General features: G+C 41.6%; 1 protein-coding gene across 2 annotated transcripts in view; it reads left to right on the top strand.

Moving 5' to 3' along the window:
- Nucleotides 1–14,554, top strand: part of LOC138959964 (DNA ligase 1-like) — an 87,000-nt gene that overhangs the window by 45,364 nt on the left and 27,082 nt on the right. For both annotated transcript variants that reach the window (XM_070331665.1, XM_070331666.1), the window contains exons 9-12: nucleotides 4,173–4,280; nucleotides 5,826–5,882; nucleotides 9,659–9,831; nucleotides 11,288–11,352. In XM_070331665.1, coding sequence (XP_070187766.1) covers nucleotides 4,173–4,280; nucleotides 5,826–5,882; nucleotides 9,659–9,831; nucleotides 11,288–11,352 — 403 coding nt within the window. The remainder of the gene's footprint in view (nucleotides 1–4,172; nucleotides 4,281–5,825; nucleotides 5,883–9,658; nucleotides 9,832–11,287; nucleotides 11,353–14,554) is intronic.

Here is a 14,554-nt window from a genome sequence, read left to right on the forward strand (position 1 = left end):
ATGTGCTAACCTAAGATTATCACCCTTTGAAATCAGAAAGTTGTGTTCTTTATATGCCGTCTCAAAGCACTGACCAATGATTTGGGCGAGGACCGAGTCTTGTTTTCCTGGCCTATTTTCAGGCGGGGGGGTGGGGGGGGGGGGGGTGGGGTAATGCGGGGGCAGGGTGGGAGGAGAGAGATGCTGTGTGTCAGTGTAAATATTTGTTTGTATGAATCTGTTTCTGCCGGCTTATCTGTTTTTCTTATTCTCTCTCTTTTGCTCTGTCTTTCATGCCTCTTCTGTGCTCTTCCTTGGTTTAACTGAGCGCTTGTTATTTTCTCTCTTTTGCTCTGTCTTTCATGCCTCTTCTGTGCTCTTCCTTGGTTTAACTGAGCGCTTGTTATTCTCTCTCTTTTGCTCTGTCTTTCATGCCTCTTCTGTGCTCTTCCTTGCTTTAACTGAGCGCTTGTTATTTTCTCTCTTTTGCTCTGTCTTTCATGCCTCTTCTGTGCTCTTCCTTGCTTTAACTGAGCGCTTGTTATTCTCTCTCTTTTGCTCTGTCTTTCATGCCTCTTCTGTGCTCTTCCTTGGTTTAACTGAGCGCTTGTTATTCTCTCTCTTTTGCTCTGTCTTTCATGCCTCTTCTGTGCTCTTCCTTGGTTTAACTGAGCGCTTGTTATTTTCTCTCTTTTGCTCTGTCTTTCATGCCTCTTCGTGTTATTTTCTCTTGCTCTGTCTTTCATGCCTCTTCTGTGCTCTTCCTTGGTTTAACTGAGCGCTTGTTATTCTCTCTCTTTTGCTCTGTCTTTCATGCCTCTTCTGTGCTCTTCCTTGCTTTAACTGAGCGCTTGTTATTTTCTCTCTTTTGCTCTGTCTTTCATGCCTCTTCTGTGCTCTTCCTTGCTTTAACTGAGCGCTTGTTATTTTCTCTCTTTTCCCCTGTCTTCCATGCCTCTTCTGTGCTCTTCCTTGCTTTAACTGAGCGCTTGTTATTTTCTCTCTTTTGCTCTGTCTTTCATGCTCCCATGGGGTCGCCTTCACGCGGCGGGAGCGTTTAAACAGAGCTACCCCACCCCTTTACTTCTCTTCTTTTGTCTTATTTCTGCCTTACCAGTCCTTTCACCTATATTTCCTTCCAAGAAAACTCTCCCTACTATTCCCTGCAGTTTTCCAATTCTTTTCTTGTTGTCTTATTTCTACCTGACTGGATCCATCACCTTTATTTCACTTACCAAAAGTCTTCTTTTCCACATCCTTATTTCTCTGCACCCCGCATGTCGTAAGAGGCGACTAACGGATTCTGTTTCTCCTTTTACCCTTGTTAAGTGGTTCTTGTATAGAATATAGTCAATGTTTGTAAAGATTTTAGTCAAGCAGTATGTAAGAAATGTTTAGTTCTTTGTACTGGAAACTTGCATTCTCCGAGTAAGGTCATATATTGTACTACGTTGCAAGCCCCTGGAGCAATTTTTTGATTAGTGCTTTTGTGAACAAAAAACACTTAACAAGTGGCTCTATCCCATCTCCCCCCTTTCCCCTATCCCATCTCCCCCCTTTCCCTCGTCGCGATATAACCTTCGTGGTTGAAAACGATGTTAAACACCAAATAAAGAAAGAAAGTCTGTCTTTCATGCCTCATCTGTGCCTTTCCTTGGTTTAACTGAGCGCTTGTTATTTTCTCTCTTTTGCTCTGTCTTTCATGCCTCTTCTGTGCTCTTCCTTGGTTTAACTGAGCGCTTGTTATTCTCTCTCTTTTGCTCTGTCTTTCATGCCTCTTCTGTGCTCTTCCTTGCTTTAACTGAGCGCTTGTTATTTTCTCTCTTTTGCTCTGTCTTTCATGCCTCTTCTGTGCTCTTCTTTGGTTTAACTGAGCGCTTGTTATTTTCTCTCTTTTGCTCTCTCTTTCATGCCTCTTCTGTGCTCTTCCTTGCTTTAACTGAGCGCTTGTTATTTTCTCTCTTTTGCTCTGTCTTTCATGCCTCTTCTGTGCCCTTCCTTGGTTTAACTGAGCGCTTGTTATTTTCTCTCTTTTGCTCTGTCTTTCATGCCTCTTCTGTGCTCTTTCTTGGTTTAACTGAGCGCTTGTTATTCTCTCTCTTTTGCTCTGTCTTTCATGCCTCTTCTGTGGCTGTGCTCTTCCTTGGTTTAACTGAGCGCTTGTTATTCTCTCTCTTTTGCCCTGTCTTTCATGCCTCTTCTGTGCCTTTCCTTGGTTTAACTGAGCGCTTGTTATTCTCTCTCTTTTGCTCTGTCTTTCATGCCTCTTCTGTGCCCTTGGTTTAACTGAGCGCTTGTTATTCTCTCTCTTTTGCTCTGTCTTTCATGCCTCTTCTGTGCTCTTCCTTGCTTTAACTGAGCGCTTGTTATTTTCCACATGATAGTTATTATACAGTGGAACCCCCAATTTAAGACTGCCCCCGTTTCAGACCTTGGTTTTTCAGATTGTCTGTTCATAACGTCTGTAAATTTACCTCCATTTTAAGACTCCTTTTCAAGACCTGATTTTCTCAGATTATTTTAGGTCTCTAAAGGGGGATGCCGCTTGAAAACGATGTTAAACACCAAATAAAGAAAGAAAGATGCCGCTGTAGTGGTCTAGAATCCACTTATCAAAAAATCCCGATTTGGTCAGCATTTTAACATGTATTACCCCATGAACTTCAGACTGCAGCAATTAACTGATTTGAGTGATTTGACAAGGCAGTGACTAATGTGATTGTTCCTAAAACAATATTAAACTAGAAAACACGTTTAATCAAATTGATTACATCGTTGACATGCCTTGATTAGAGTTCTTCCGATGGGGAAGACTGACCATTCTTTGCTTTAAGCAGTTTGACTCTGTATATGTAGCATGGCTGCCAGCTGTCATGATTTAATCCAGATTTCTGGATTTCATTTTCGTTCACATGTTTCCTGATTTGTTACAGTGATTGTCTAATTGTTTTGTTTTTGTAAATGCCTTTTGGCCTGAGTGCCAACCCAGGAAATTACTGGCTGCTGTATATTTCCTGTAAGCCACTTATCAATAAAATTAAAAGTGTACTTGTTTAGTGGGTACTTCTAGTTATTGGTGTAAATAACTGGCTCAGGGTTCACTAGATTGCACCATTTTCCCGGGAGGGGGTGGGGGGTCATCCAGTAATCCACTGGATCATCAGGACATCACAGCAGATGCATGCATCTATTATGTCTGGACAGCTTTCTCCAGCTTAGTTTGTTGTGGCCATGTCAGGCCCAGTTCATTCTTTGATATTGACCACCCATTTCTTCTTTTGTCTGCTTTTATTCTTTTTCGGTGCAGGTGTTAATTTTGTTACATTTAGTCAAGTTTTGACTAAATGTTTTAACATAGAGGGGGAATCGAGACGAGGGTTGTGGTGTATGTGCGTGTGTGTGTGTAGAGCGATTCAGACCAAACTACTGGACCTATCTTTATGAAATTTTACATGAGAGTTCCTGGGAATGATATCCCCGGACGTTTTTTTTCTTTTTTCCGATATATACCAATGACGTCATATCCATGGCAGATGACGTCATATCCGGCTTTTTGTAAAAGTTGAGGCGGCACTGTCACACCCTCATTTTTCAATCAAATTGATTGAAATTTTGGCCAAGCAATCTTCGACGAAGGCCGGACTTCGGTATTGCATTTCAGCTTTGTGGCTTAAAAATTAATTAATGACTTTGGTCATTAAAAATCTGAAAATTGTAAAAAAAAAAATTTTTTTTATAAAACGATCCAAATTTACGTTCATCTTATTCTTCATCATTTTCTGATTCCAAAAACATATAAATATGTTATATTTGGATTAAAAACAAGCTCTGAAAATTAAAAATATAAAAATTATTATCAAAATTAAATTTTCGAAATCAATTTAAAAACACTTTCATCTTATTCCTTGTCGGTTCCTGATTCCAAAAACATATAGATATGATATGTTTGGATTAAAAACACGCTCAGAAAGTTAAAACGAAGAGAGGTACAGAAAAGCGTGCAATCCTTCTCAGCGCAACTACTACCCCGCTCTTCTTGTCAATTTCACTGCCTTTGCCACGATCGGTGGACTGACGATGCTACGAGTATACGGTCTTGCTGAATAATTGCATTGCGTTCAGTTTCATTCTGTGAGTTCGACAGCTTAACTAAATGTATTTTCGCCTTACGCGACTTGTTATTACTGTTTCAGTGACAACAAGGCCAGCGAAGGAAACGCAGAGGTGACAGACACAGGCTACGAACCCAGCAAAACCAAGTACCACCCTGTCACTGACGCCTGCTGGAAGCATGGAGACAAGTCAGTAAAACCAACAATTTCTGTCTGTAGTCAAGGTCCAGCATGGGAGAAAAATCTTTGGGCCTTGATTTCTCACACAAATTCTGATGGGACATAGTGAAAAGCGCCCAACAGGCTAGGGAGACCACCGGGCCCTATGTTGTAATTTTGATTTACGAGGCAGGTAGCAGGGATGGCCAAATTGTCCGCCAGGGGCGAGTAAAAGATCCGCCGGGCTAGTAGAAACCGCCTGGCAACTCGCCCTCCTGGCCAATGAAAATTCTGGTCAAATGCGACCCTTTTGGTTGTAATATCGGGTTTTAAAGCCATATAAACACTGCAGATCAACTGTGGTATCGTACCAGACCTGCAAAATTTCTGCCGGACTAGTGACTTTCTTGAAGTTACTCCGCCCGGCTGGCGAGTTAAAATGTTGAGATTTGACCATCCCTGGGTAGCATGTTTTGTGATTGGCGCAATGGTCTAGTTGTTAAAACATCTACCTTCCGTGTGGAAGGTTTGAAGTTTGCCGCGCCTGGTGGGTTAAGGGCGGAGATTTTTCCGATATCCCAGGTCAACTTATGTGCAGATCTGCTCGTGCCTTATTCCCCTTCACGCAGACACAAGACCAAGTACGCACGTTAAAGATCCTTTAATCCATATCAGAGTGCAATGGGTTATAGAAGCACAAAAATATCCAACATGCATCCTCCGAAAGCACAAATATGGCCGCCTAAATGGCAGAAAAAAACGGTCATACACATAAAATCCCTTTGGTGCCATAACAAAAGTGTACATGGAAGTTGCAACCTATGAACACAGAAATAGTACAGTGACAACAGCAGATTTGTTTTGTTTTGTTTTAATTCTTCTTATTTACTACTACAGTAACAAGGTGTTTTTGATCAGCTCTAAAAAATTGTTTGTGAACTGAATTGCTTTATCTACTTCAAACAGAGTATTGCTTATATCTTGTACTCAACAAGAGGCGAAGCCATCAAGGCTCACGTAAGAAATCGACAAACAGTAACACAAACTCAATCACTCCGTCACACACACACACACACACACACACACACGCACACACACACCCACACCCACAAACACCGACACACACACACACACACACACACACACACACACACACACACACACACACACACAAAGAGCATAGGTGAAACTGTGCAAGAAAGCGAGACACTAGATCTGTCTGTCTGCATGTAGCCTACTTACAGGGACACGACTGCCAACTAGTCTCGGCCCGCTCAAAATAATAATGACCGAGACTTTCAGTACTTCCTTCGCGTGACGTCTAACCCTCTTACGTCATAATGTGACGTCAATGTAATGTGACGTCTTCAAATGTTAGAGTTTCTACCACAGACATACACACGCACGCACGCACGCACGCACGCACGCACAGACAGACAAAGTTACGATCGCATAGGCTACACTTACGTGAGCCAAAAATGACATACACGTTTTCACTTATGGTCTTACAGTTACAAAGTCAAAGTAGCTTGTGATGCCAGAATTCAGATCTTTCTTCTTCTCTTTTCTGTTCAGAGTTCCTTATTTGGCTCTCGCCAAGACGTTTGAAGCTATTGAAGCTACGTCTGCCAGGTAAGATGACGTATATTTAGTCTGATAAGGCCTTTTCTGCTCCGTAGATAGTTTTTCATACAAGACCAGAGTTCTGTATTATAAATGGCTTTTGCATTGTTTGCTTGACTGAATTGTTAAAGAATTATAAACATTTATTGTTAATTAAGCGAGCCGTTTTTAGAGTCTTTGTTAAGTAAGGCTTGGTTGTGTGAACACTTATAGTTAATTAAGAGAGCCGTGTTTACAATCTTGTAAAGTAAGGCTTGGTTGTGTAACTAAGTTTTAAATTAACATATGCTGCTTTCATGTCAATTTTTTTTCACTGAAAAAACAAGATGCAGTTCAGATCAAACAAAAAGTTTCTAAGTTTTGTCAGATAAGTTTATTTTCTGTAATTTAAGTGTTTGGCTGTCTGTCCACTTAAAGGGCCATAACAGGCTCTTTTTAAGGTCAGATAAAGCAGTTGGGGTTGATTTAATGATATAGGTAAGCATCTACAGATGCAAAATCCGATCAGTAAATCTCAGGTTTTGTGTTGCATCAGTCTAATTTTACACAAAATGCATGCTCAAAAAGCGACCAAATTCGTCTGCTACGCGAGACTTCAAATTCCCCGCGGCGGCAAGCCCTTGGCTGTGACGTCACAAGGGGGATCCAGAAGCGAAAGTAGTAATGCTCGGTGTGCGTCTTTGCTGCAGCTGTGGATGCGCGCGTGCTCCCGACATCATGCCGAGAGAGTGTGCTGCTGCCGAACGTTCGGAGTTGCAAAAAAAAGACTTAGGCTTGAGTTTTTATTTGTTTTTATCCGACTGGGTAACAACTACAACGACGACAATAACACTGACAACAACTCGAAAACCAAGAACAACTACAATGTCAACAACAACAGCTTTACACTGATAAACTGTAGGTGGAACACGATTGATTTGACACATTACAACCTTGATTTCATCTACGACGACGACAACAACATCAACTTAAATTCGAGAACATAATTATACGTCTTCAACAACATAGCCAACAACAAATCCGATAGAACTTCAACTACAATCACAACAGTGATCATGGGCTGCCTAATCTATTTGTTGAGTCTGGCAGACATTTTACTTCCACCCTTGAGAGAGAATGTTTTTTCCTCGTACACTTTGTGCCTCAAACCTGACTAAGAGGATACAATTCTACATTAATCCCAGATAGATGGGACAATTCCGTCTCAACTCGGACGCCGCTGTAAGAACGATCTCCAGTAACAGACGCTGATAACGATACAGCTATCTGCTCGCTCCTAAGCCACTCCCCCAGCCTGTATGTCTACACACTGGCACCAATTAAACCTCCAACTGAGCTGTTAACTCGTGGTTTGTAAAAATGTAAAAAATATTGTACAAATTACGTTGAACCTAAATCCGCGATTTGTAAAAAACAAAAACAAAATTTTTTATTTATTTTTTCTCTATTCAGCCTATTGTCCCATCGCTGGGAAATTCGGATCGCTTCCTCCCAGTGGAAAGCTAGCAGCAACAGAGTCGCGCTACCCCAAAGTCAAGGGATCCATTAGATTTGTTTTTCTTTCTTTTTCCATTTCGTTATTTTCCTTCATCGCTGGCGAATTCGGATCGCTTCCTCCCAGTGAAAAGTTAGCAGCAACAGAGTCGCGCTTGTGGTCCAAGTTGTAGAAATTTCCAAGTTGTGGAATGTGTCCAAGTTGTGGTATGTGTCCAAGTTGTGGTATGTGTCCAATATGTGCAATGTTGTGGTATATGTCCAAGATGTGGAATGTGTTCAAGATGCGGTATGTGTCCAAGTTGTGGTATGTGTCCAAGTTGTGGTATGACATTGTGTCCAAGATGTGGAATGTGTTCAGGATGTGGTATGTGTCATAGATGTGGTATGTGTCCAAGATGTGGTATGTGTCCAAGTTGTGATATGTGTCCAAGTTATGGTATGTGTCAAAGATGTGGTATGTGTCCAAGTTGTGGTATGTGTCCAAGATGTGGTAATGTGTCCAAGTTATGGTATGTGTCCAAGATGTGGTATGTGTCCAAGTTGTGGTATGTGTCCAAGATGTGGAATGTGTCCAAGTTGTGGTATGTGTCCAAGTTGTGGTATGTGTCCAAGTTGTGGTATGTGTCCAAGATGTGGAATGTGTTCAAGATGTGTTATGTGTCCAAGATGTGGTATGTGTCCAAGATGTGGAATGTGTCCAAAATGTGGTAATGTGTCCAAGTTGTGGTATGTGTCCAAGTTGTGGTATGTGTCCAAGTTGTGGTATGTGTCCAAGATGTGGAATGTGTTCAAGATGTGGTATGTGTCCAAGATGTGGAATGTGTCCAAGTTGTGGTATGTGTCCAAATTGTGGTATGTGTCCAAGTTGTGGTATGTGTCCAAGATGTGGTATGGGTCCAAGTTGTGGTATGTGTCCAAGATATGTTAATGTGTCCAAGTTATGTTATGTGTCCAAGTTGTGGTATGCGTATAAGATGTGGTCTGTGTCCAAGTTGTGGTATGTATCCAAGATGTGGTATGTGTCCAAGATATGTTAATGTGTCCAAGTTATGTTATGTGTCCAAGTTGTGGTATGCGTATAAGATGTGGTCTGTGTCCAAGTTGTGGTATGTATCCAAGATGTGGTATGTGTCCAAGTTGTGGTATGTGACCAAGTTGTGGTATGTGTCAAAGATGTGGTATGTGTCCAAGTTGTGGTATGTGTCCAAGGTGTGGTATGTGTCCAAGTTGTGGTATGTGTCCAAGTTGTGGTATGCGTATAAGATGTGGTCTGTGTCCAAGATGTGGTATGTGTCCAAGTTGTGGTAATTGACCAATTTGTGGTATGTGTCAAAGACGTGGTAATATCATCATGTGTCCAAGTTTTGGTATGTGTCCAAGTTGTGGAATGTGATGGGACAATAAAGAAATGGAGAAAAAAAAATCTAATAGATTCACTGACTTTCGGGTAGCGCGACTCTGTTGTTTCTAGCTTTTCACTCGAAGGAAGCGACCCAAATTTCCCAGCGATGGGACAATAAAGAGAAGGGAGAAAAATCCCATAGATCTCCCTTGACTTTGGGGTATCGCGACTCTGTTGCTGGTAGCTTTCCACTGGGAGGAAGTGATCCAAATTTCCCAGCGACGGGACAATCTAGTAATGATATGGAGAAAGAAAACAAAATCAACGGAGTCGCGCTACCCCAAAAGTCAAGGGATTTTGTTTTTGTGCCTTGACTTTTGGGATGACAAGAAGATATCGGGAGCATTAACGTGATTTGTAAAAAAAAAAGATTACAAATCACGGGGCGCGCAGACCCTTGATTTTAACTCCCAGGCTCAAAACTGTAAGGTTCAGCAGCTAAAGTTGCTTCTATGAATACGGCTTCTGACGTCATCGAAAATTTTACCCAGAATTCACCACTTCCGTACTCTCGCGGACGTTCAAGATACAATGGCCACCAGATCGGAACGCGAAAACGCTTCGCTTCAGCCACGAAATTCGTCGGATTATGGCCTAAACGATTCCGAAATAAACTTAACCCTGTGAGGGAAGGTGAGAAAACAATTTCCTACGGCATGCATATGTCTGGTTAACCTAAGTCACGCCAAAACGCAAATAAACGCGTTTTTGACACCAAAAATAGCCTGTTAGGGTCCTTTAAAAGACCGCTGGGTCGAAGATCAGTGACCGTAACGTTTTGTTTTGTCACAATTAAACGTTCCTATGACATATCTTTCTTGTTTTTTTATCATGATGCTGTTCAGCACAATAAGCTATGCATGCAGTTCTGGGTGTCCGCTTTCAGGTTACGGATGATTGAGATCCTGTGCAACTTCCTCCGCTCGGTGATTGTACTGTCGCCCAAAGACCTGCTTCACTGTGTGTACCTGTGTCTCAACAAACTGGCGCCCGCCTACAAAGGGGTGGAGCTAGGCATTGGAGATACCGTGCTCTTGAAGGCTATTGCTCAGGCCACAGGTAACATATCAGTAATAATTCAGTGTTGTTCCCAGGGTCAACAGACAATAGGTCAGTTTGACCTGGATTGAAAATATATGTGGGTCCGCTTAGTAGAAAAATTGATGGTCAGAAGACCTCCTACACTTCAAAACTATCAGACTGTCGACCGGCCAGGGGTCAGACCAATGCGTCAGGGCGGGGAAATAGCTCAGTGGGTAGCAGCGCTGGCTTCAAAACCAGTTGTGGCTATCGGTGTCGAATCGATCCCCATGAGGTGAGGGATTTATTTCCCAGAGTCAACTTTGTGCAGACTCTCCCCGGTGCTCGAACACCCCTGTGTGCACGCATACGCACGATAAAGAACCCAAGTTGACAGCGAAAGTCTCAGGGCTTGGAAACATGAATACACGCATGCAGGAAAAAGGGGAAAAAACAGTAGCCCCGTACTGTATGGCAGCTCACTTTCCCCAGTGAGAAAGCAGCTCAAATTTCCATGAGGGTAACCTCACAGGACTTTATGAAATGTTGTCCTTATTCTTATTAAAAAAAAAGTATGCGTCAATGATCGAAGACCGAGGCCTGAGAACAACACGGTTACAGTGGTACCTGTGTTGAAAGGACACCCTTGGGACCAGCAAAGTGTCCCTACATTGCAGGTGGCCTTTCATGACAGGTATACTTTGGTAGAGATAATATAAAAAGGGACAAGAGAAGGTGTCCTCTCATGGGAGGGTCCACACATCGCAGGTACTGCTGTAATTAGTTAGATTTTTTTTTACTAAACTGGTATGACTAGGACTTCTTTTTTAATCAAAAGTATGTCCGTAAATGCCCATGTCTCCTTGACAATTTGTGTATGACAGTAGGTCACAGTTTCTACCTACACATAGATAGTTACAGCCCCATAATTGTGACTTCTTTGCAGCAGTTTTGTCCAACTATTCACACAATTCTGGTGCTTCAAACTTATTTTTAAATACAGTCAAACCTGCCCTCGCGACCACCTCTTGATAACGACCACCTACTCACAGCGACCACCTCTTGATAACGACCACCTACTCACAGCGACCACCCCAAACAAGGTTTTTTTTCCTGTAGAATTCACCTTTCCATAGCGACCATCTGGGTATAATGACCACTTTTGGTCAGTCCCTTGGGTGGTCATTGTAGACGGGGTCAACTGTACTTGAATGCATTTTTTTAATTATTTTTTTTATCGGCGGATGACACGTTGAAGCTTTGGCTACGCTGTGCATGTTGAGCACTAAAATGGAAATCACTGTTGAAATAAGTTCCAGCAAGCAAATTGAAACTAAATCCAAGACTTGCAGCACAGCACTCCATAGCAGCCAAGCTTAACATGTGATACAGCTTTTTTCCAAGGCGTAGAATTATGCTTATTGAAAAAGTTCTTATATGTCTGGAACTTTATATGCATATATCTACAGTGGAAGAAACAAATTATTTATTGCAGGTCGGGCTGTGGACAAGCTAAAAGCTGATGTTCAGGAAAAGGGGGACCTGGGAATTGTCGCAGAGGTAGGCGAGAGTCTTTATGGTTAATGTGGAACCCCCCTTTTAAGACCTTTGAAAATCTGAGAAAATCAGGAGGGAGTAAATTTAGAGAGGTTATGAACAAAAATGTAAGAAAACGGGGTCTTAAAAGGGAGGGAGTCTTAAAAGGGGGGTTCCACTGTATAATGGAAATGTTGTGTTTTGTGTCATGAAAGACCCTGACCCAAACCTTTTGATGACTTGAACAGACCTGTGCACATCTACGGTTTCTCCGTAATTTCTCCGATTTTTATATGCAGAATACGGTGCTACGGATTTGTAATTAAAATTCCGAAATTCCGATGTTTTACTAAAATAAAAAATAAAAAAATTCTGTTTTAAAATGTTTTGACCAATTAGTTGGCCGTTGCGCTGACGTTTTCCGATTTACCGGAAGTGCGCGTGTGAGTCTTTGTTCTTAGACTTAGTTCGTCCAGCGTCTGCGTGGCAACTTGTGATTAAAGTGAAACATGAAAAAGAAAAAAAGAGTGCAAGATTCAGATAGTGAAGAGACTGCATCACGGTGGCCTAGTGGTAAGGCGTCCGCCCAGTGAGCGGGAGGTCGTGGGTTCGAACCCCGGCCGGTCATACCTAAGACTTTAAAATTGGCAATCTAGTGGCTGCTCCGCCTGGCGTCTGGCATTATGGGTTTAGTGCTAGGACTGGTTGGTCCGGTGTCGGAATAATGTGACTGTGTGAGACATGAAGCCTGTGCTGCGACTTCTGTCTTGTGTGTGGCGCACGTTAAATGTCAAAGCAGCACCGCCCTGATATAACCCTTCGTGGTGGACTGGGCGTTAAGCAAACAAACAAACAAACAAAAGATAGTGAAGAGGAGACACCAGCTCTATCACCAAAGAAGAAGAAAACGGCACAACAGTGCTGGAAGTCCAGTTATTCTCAAGACAACCTGGAGATCGTAAAATCCAGTTTGTGTGCTTTGTGAGCAGAATTATGTCTTGAACTGTCGTTACAGCTTACAACTGAAACATTTTAAAAACTACTGAAATTTGGTTTGTTTACTACTGATGAGCGTTTTGAGTGTGCACAGGTCTGCTTGAAAGAAAGCGGTTAAGTGGAGCTATTATTATCCTGCACCAAAAAAACCAGGACTACTTTTTTCTGTCTTTTACTGTGATTGTTGGTTAGTTGTTTTTTGTTTGCTGTTTTTCTTTATTTGCTTGCTTGTTTGTTGTGTTAATGTTGTGTGTGTATTAAGTTATGCCTTCTTTTTTTGCTCATTCTTTTGTCTTCAGTCAGATAAAATGTTCAGCATTTTCTGTCTGATGTTGTAGTTACCATTTTAATGCAATGGAAGAGTCCTTTCTTTGTCTTTAATGTTGTTCCTTTTTATATTTAGTCAAGTTTTGACTAAATATTTTAACATCGAGGGGGAATCGAAACGAGGGTCGTGGTGTATGTGCGTGTGTGTGTGCGTGTGTGCGTGTGTGTGTGTGTGTAGAGCGATTCAGACTAAACTACTGGACCGATCTTTATGAAATTTGACATGAGAGTTCCTGGGTATGAAATCCCCGAACGTTTTTTTCATTTTTTTGATAAATGTCTTTGATGACGTCATATCCGGCTTTTCGTGAAAGTTGAGGCGGCACTGTCACGCCCTCATTTTTCAACCAAATTGGTTGAAATTTTGGTCAAGTAATCTTTGACGAAGCCCGGACTTCGGTATTGCATTTCAGCTTGGTGGCTTAAAAATTAATTTATGACTTTGGTCATTAAAAATCGGAAAATTGTAAAAAAAAATAAAAATTTATAAAACGATCCAAATTTACGTTCATCTTATTTTCCATCATTTGCTGATTCCAAAAACATTTAAATATGTTATATTCGGATTAAAAACAAGCTCTGAAAATTAAATATATAAAAATTATTATCAAAATTAAATTGTCGAAATCAATTTAAAAACACTTTCATCTTATTCCTTGTCGGTTCCTGATTCCAAAAACATATAGATATGATATGTTTGGATTAAAAACACGCTCAGAAAGTTAAAACAAAGAGAGGTACAGAAAAGCGTGCTATCCTTCTTAGCGCAACTACTACCCCGCTCTTCTTGTCAATTTCACTGCCTTTGCCATGAGCGGTGGACTGACGATGCTACGAGTATACGGTCTTGCTGAAAAATGGCATTGCGTTCAGTTTCATTCTGTGAGTTCGACAGCTACTTGACTAAATATTGTATTTTCGCCTTACGCGACTTGTTTTCTTTTTTTTCAATTTCCTCCTCGTTCCTTCCTTTAAAAAAAAGAAGAAGAAGGTTCTTGTCTCCTTTTAATCATTCCTTAGCATACTTCCTCTTCAGTCCACCCACCCTCCAACTCAGTTTTCTCAGCTATTACAGACAGTCATAACTAACTCCAACACAGATTGAATTTGAAGTTGTCTGGCACGAGGGAGCAGATCTGACCCAGCCAGTGGAAGCGAAGTCTTTGCGTCTGGGTCAAGCATCTCTTTGAACCAACATGCCATTATGGCGCCAGAGAAAACAAGTGGCTCTTCAAATCAGTGGGGGTTGCTACTCCCATTCCTTTCTTTGCACTTTTATGGCACTGTAGTGCTGTTGAAGTCATCAAGGCTTGATGTTTTTGTTGTGCTTAAAAACTACTCAAGGATTTTTCTGAATGAAAGCTTGGCTGGGTTTTTGTTTGAGCCACCTCCTGGGGTATCTTTTGGTTTTGTCCTCTGGAAGAGCAGTTGATTGAAATTATCACAGAAAATTATCGAAAAAAAGGAAAAGTGTTGATTGAAAATTCTACTTTATCCATAGCTTCTGAAACTTTGACTTGTGTGGCATTTTGTGGTGTGGTTGTTGATATGTGTGTCTGTTTGTCTAGTCTCTGTCTTTCTGTCTGTCTAGTCTCTGTCTGCCTGCCTGTCTGTCTCTCATTCTCTTTGTCTGTTACTCCACCTCTCTCTTTGATAGTGAATGTTAATTTAATTTGCTTGTTATTGCGAGAAAGGCATATTTCACCATATCCTAACTACATCTTTCTTTAAAAAGTGAGTAGCAAGGGCAGAAGTTTCCTGCTTGACAATTGATATTGCCTTAGACATTTCATTTTCTTTCTCTTTCTTTCCTCCCCTTTCTTTCCCAGTTCCTGTGTAGGCTCCTCATGCATGCCCCCTCCCCCACCCACCCTCTCTCTCCCCCCCCCCCCCCCCCCTACCC

Source organism: Littorina saxatilis, linkage group LG2 (genome assembly GCF_037325665.1).
Source record: "Littorina saxatilis isolate snail1 linkage group LG2, US_GU_Lsax_2.0, whole genome shotgun sequence".
NCBI lineage: Eukaryota > Metazoa > Mollusca > Gastropoda > Littorinimorpha > Littorinidae > Littorina > Littorina saxatilis.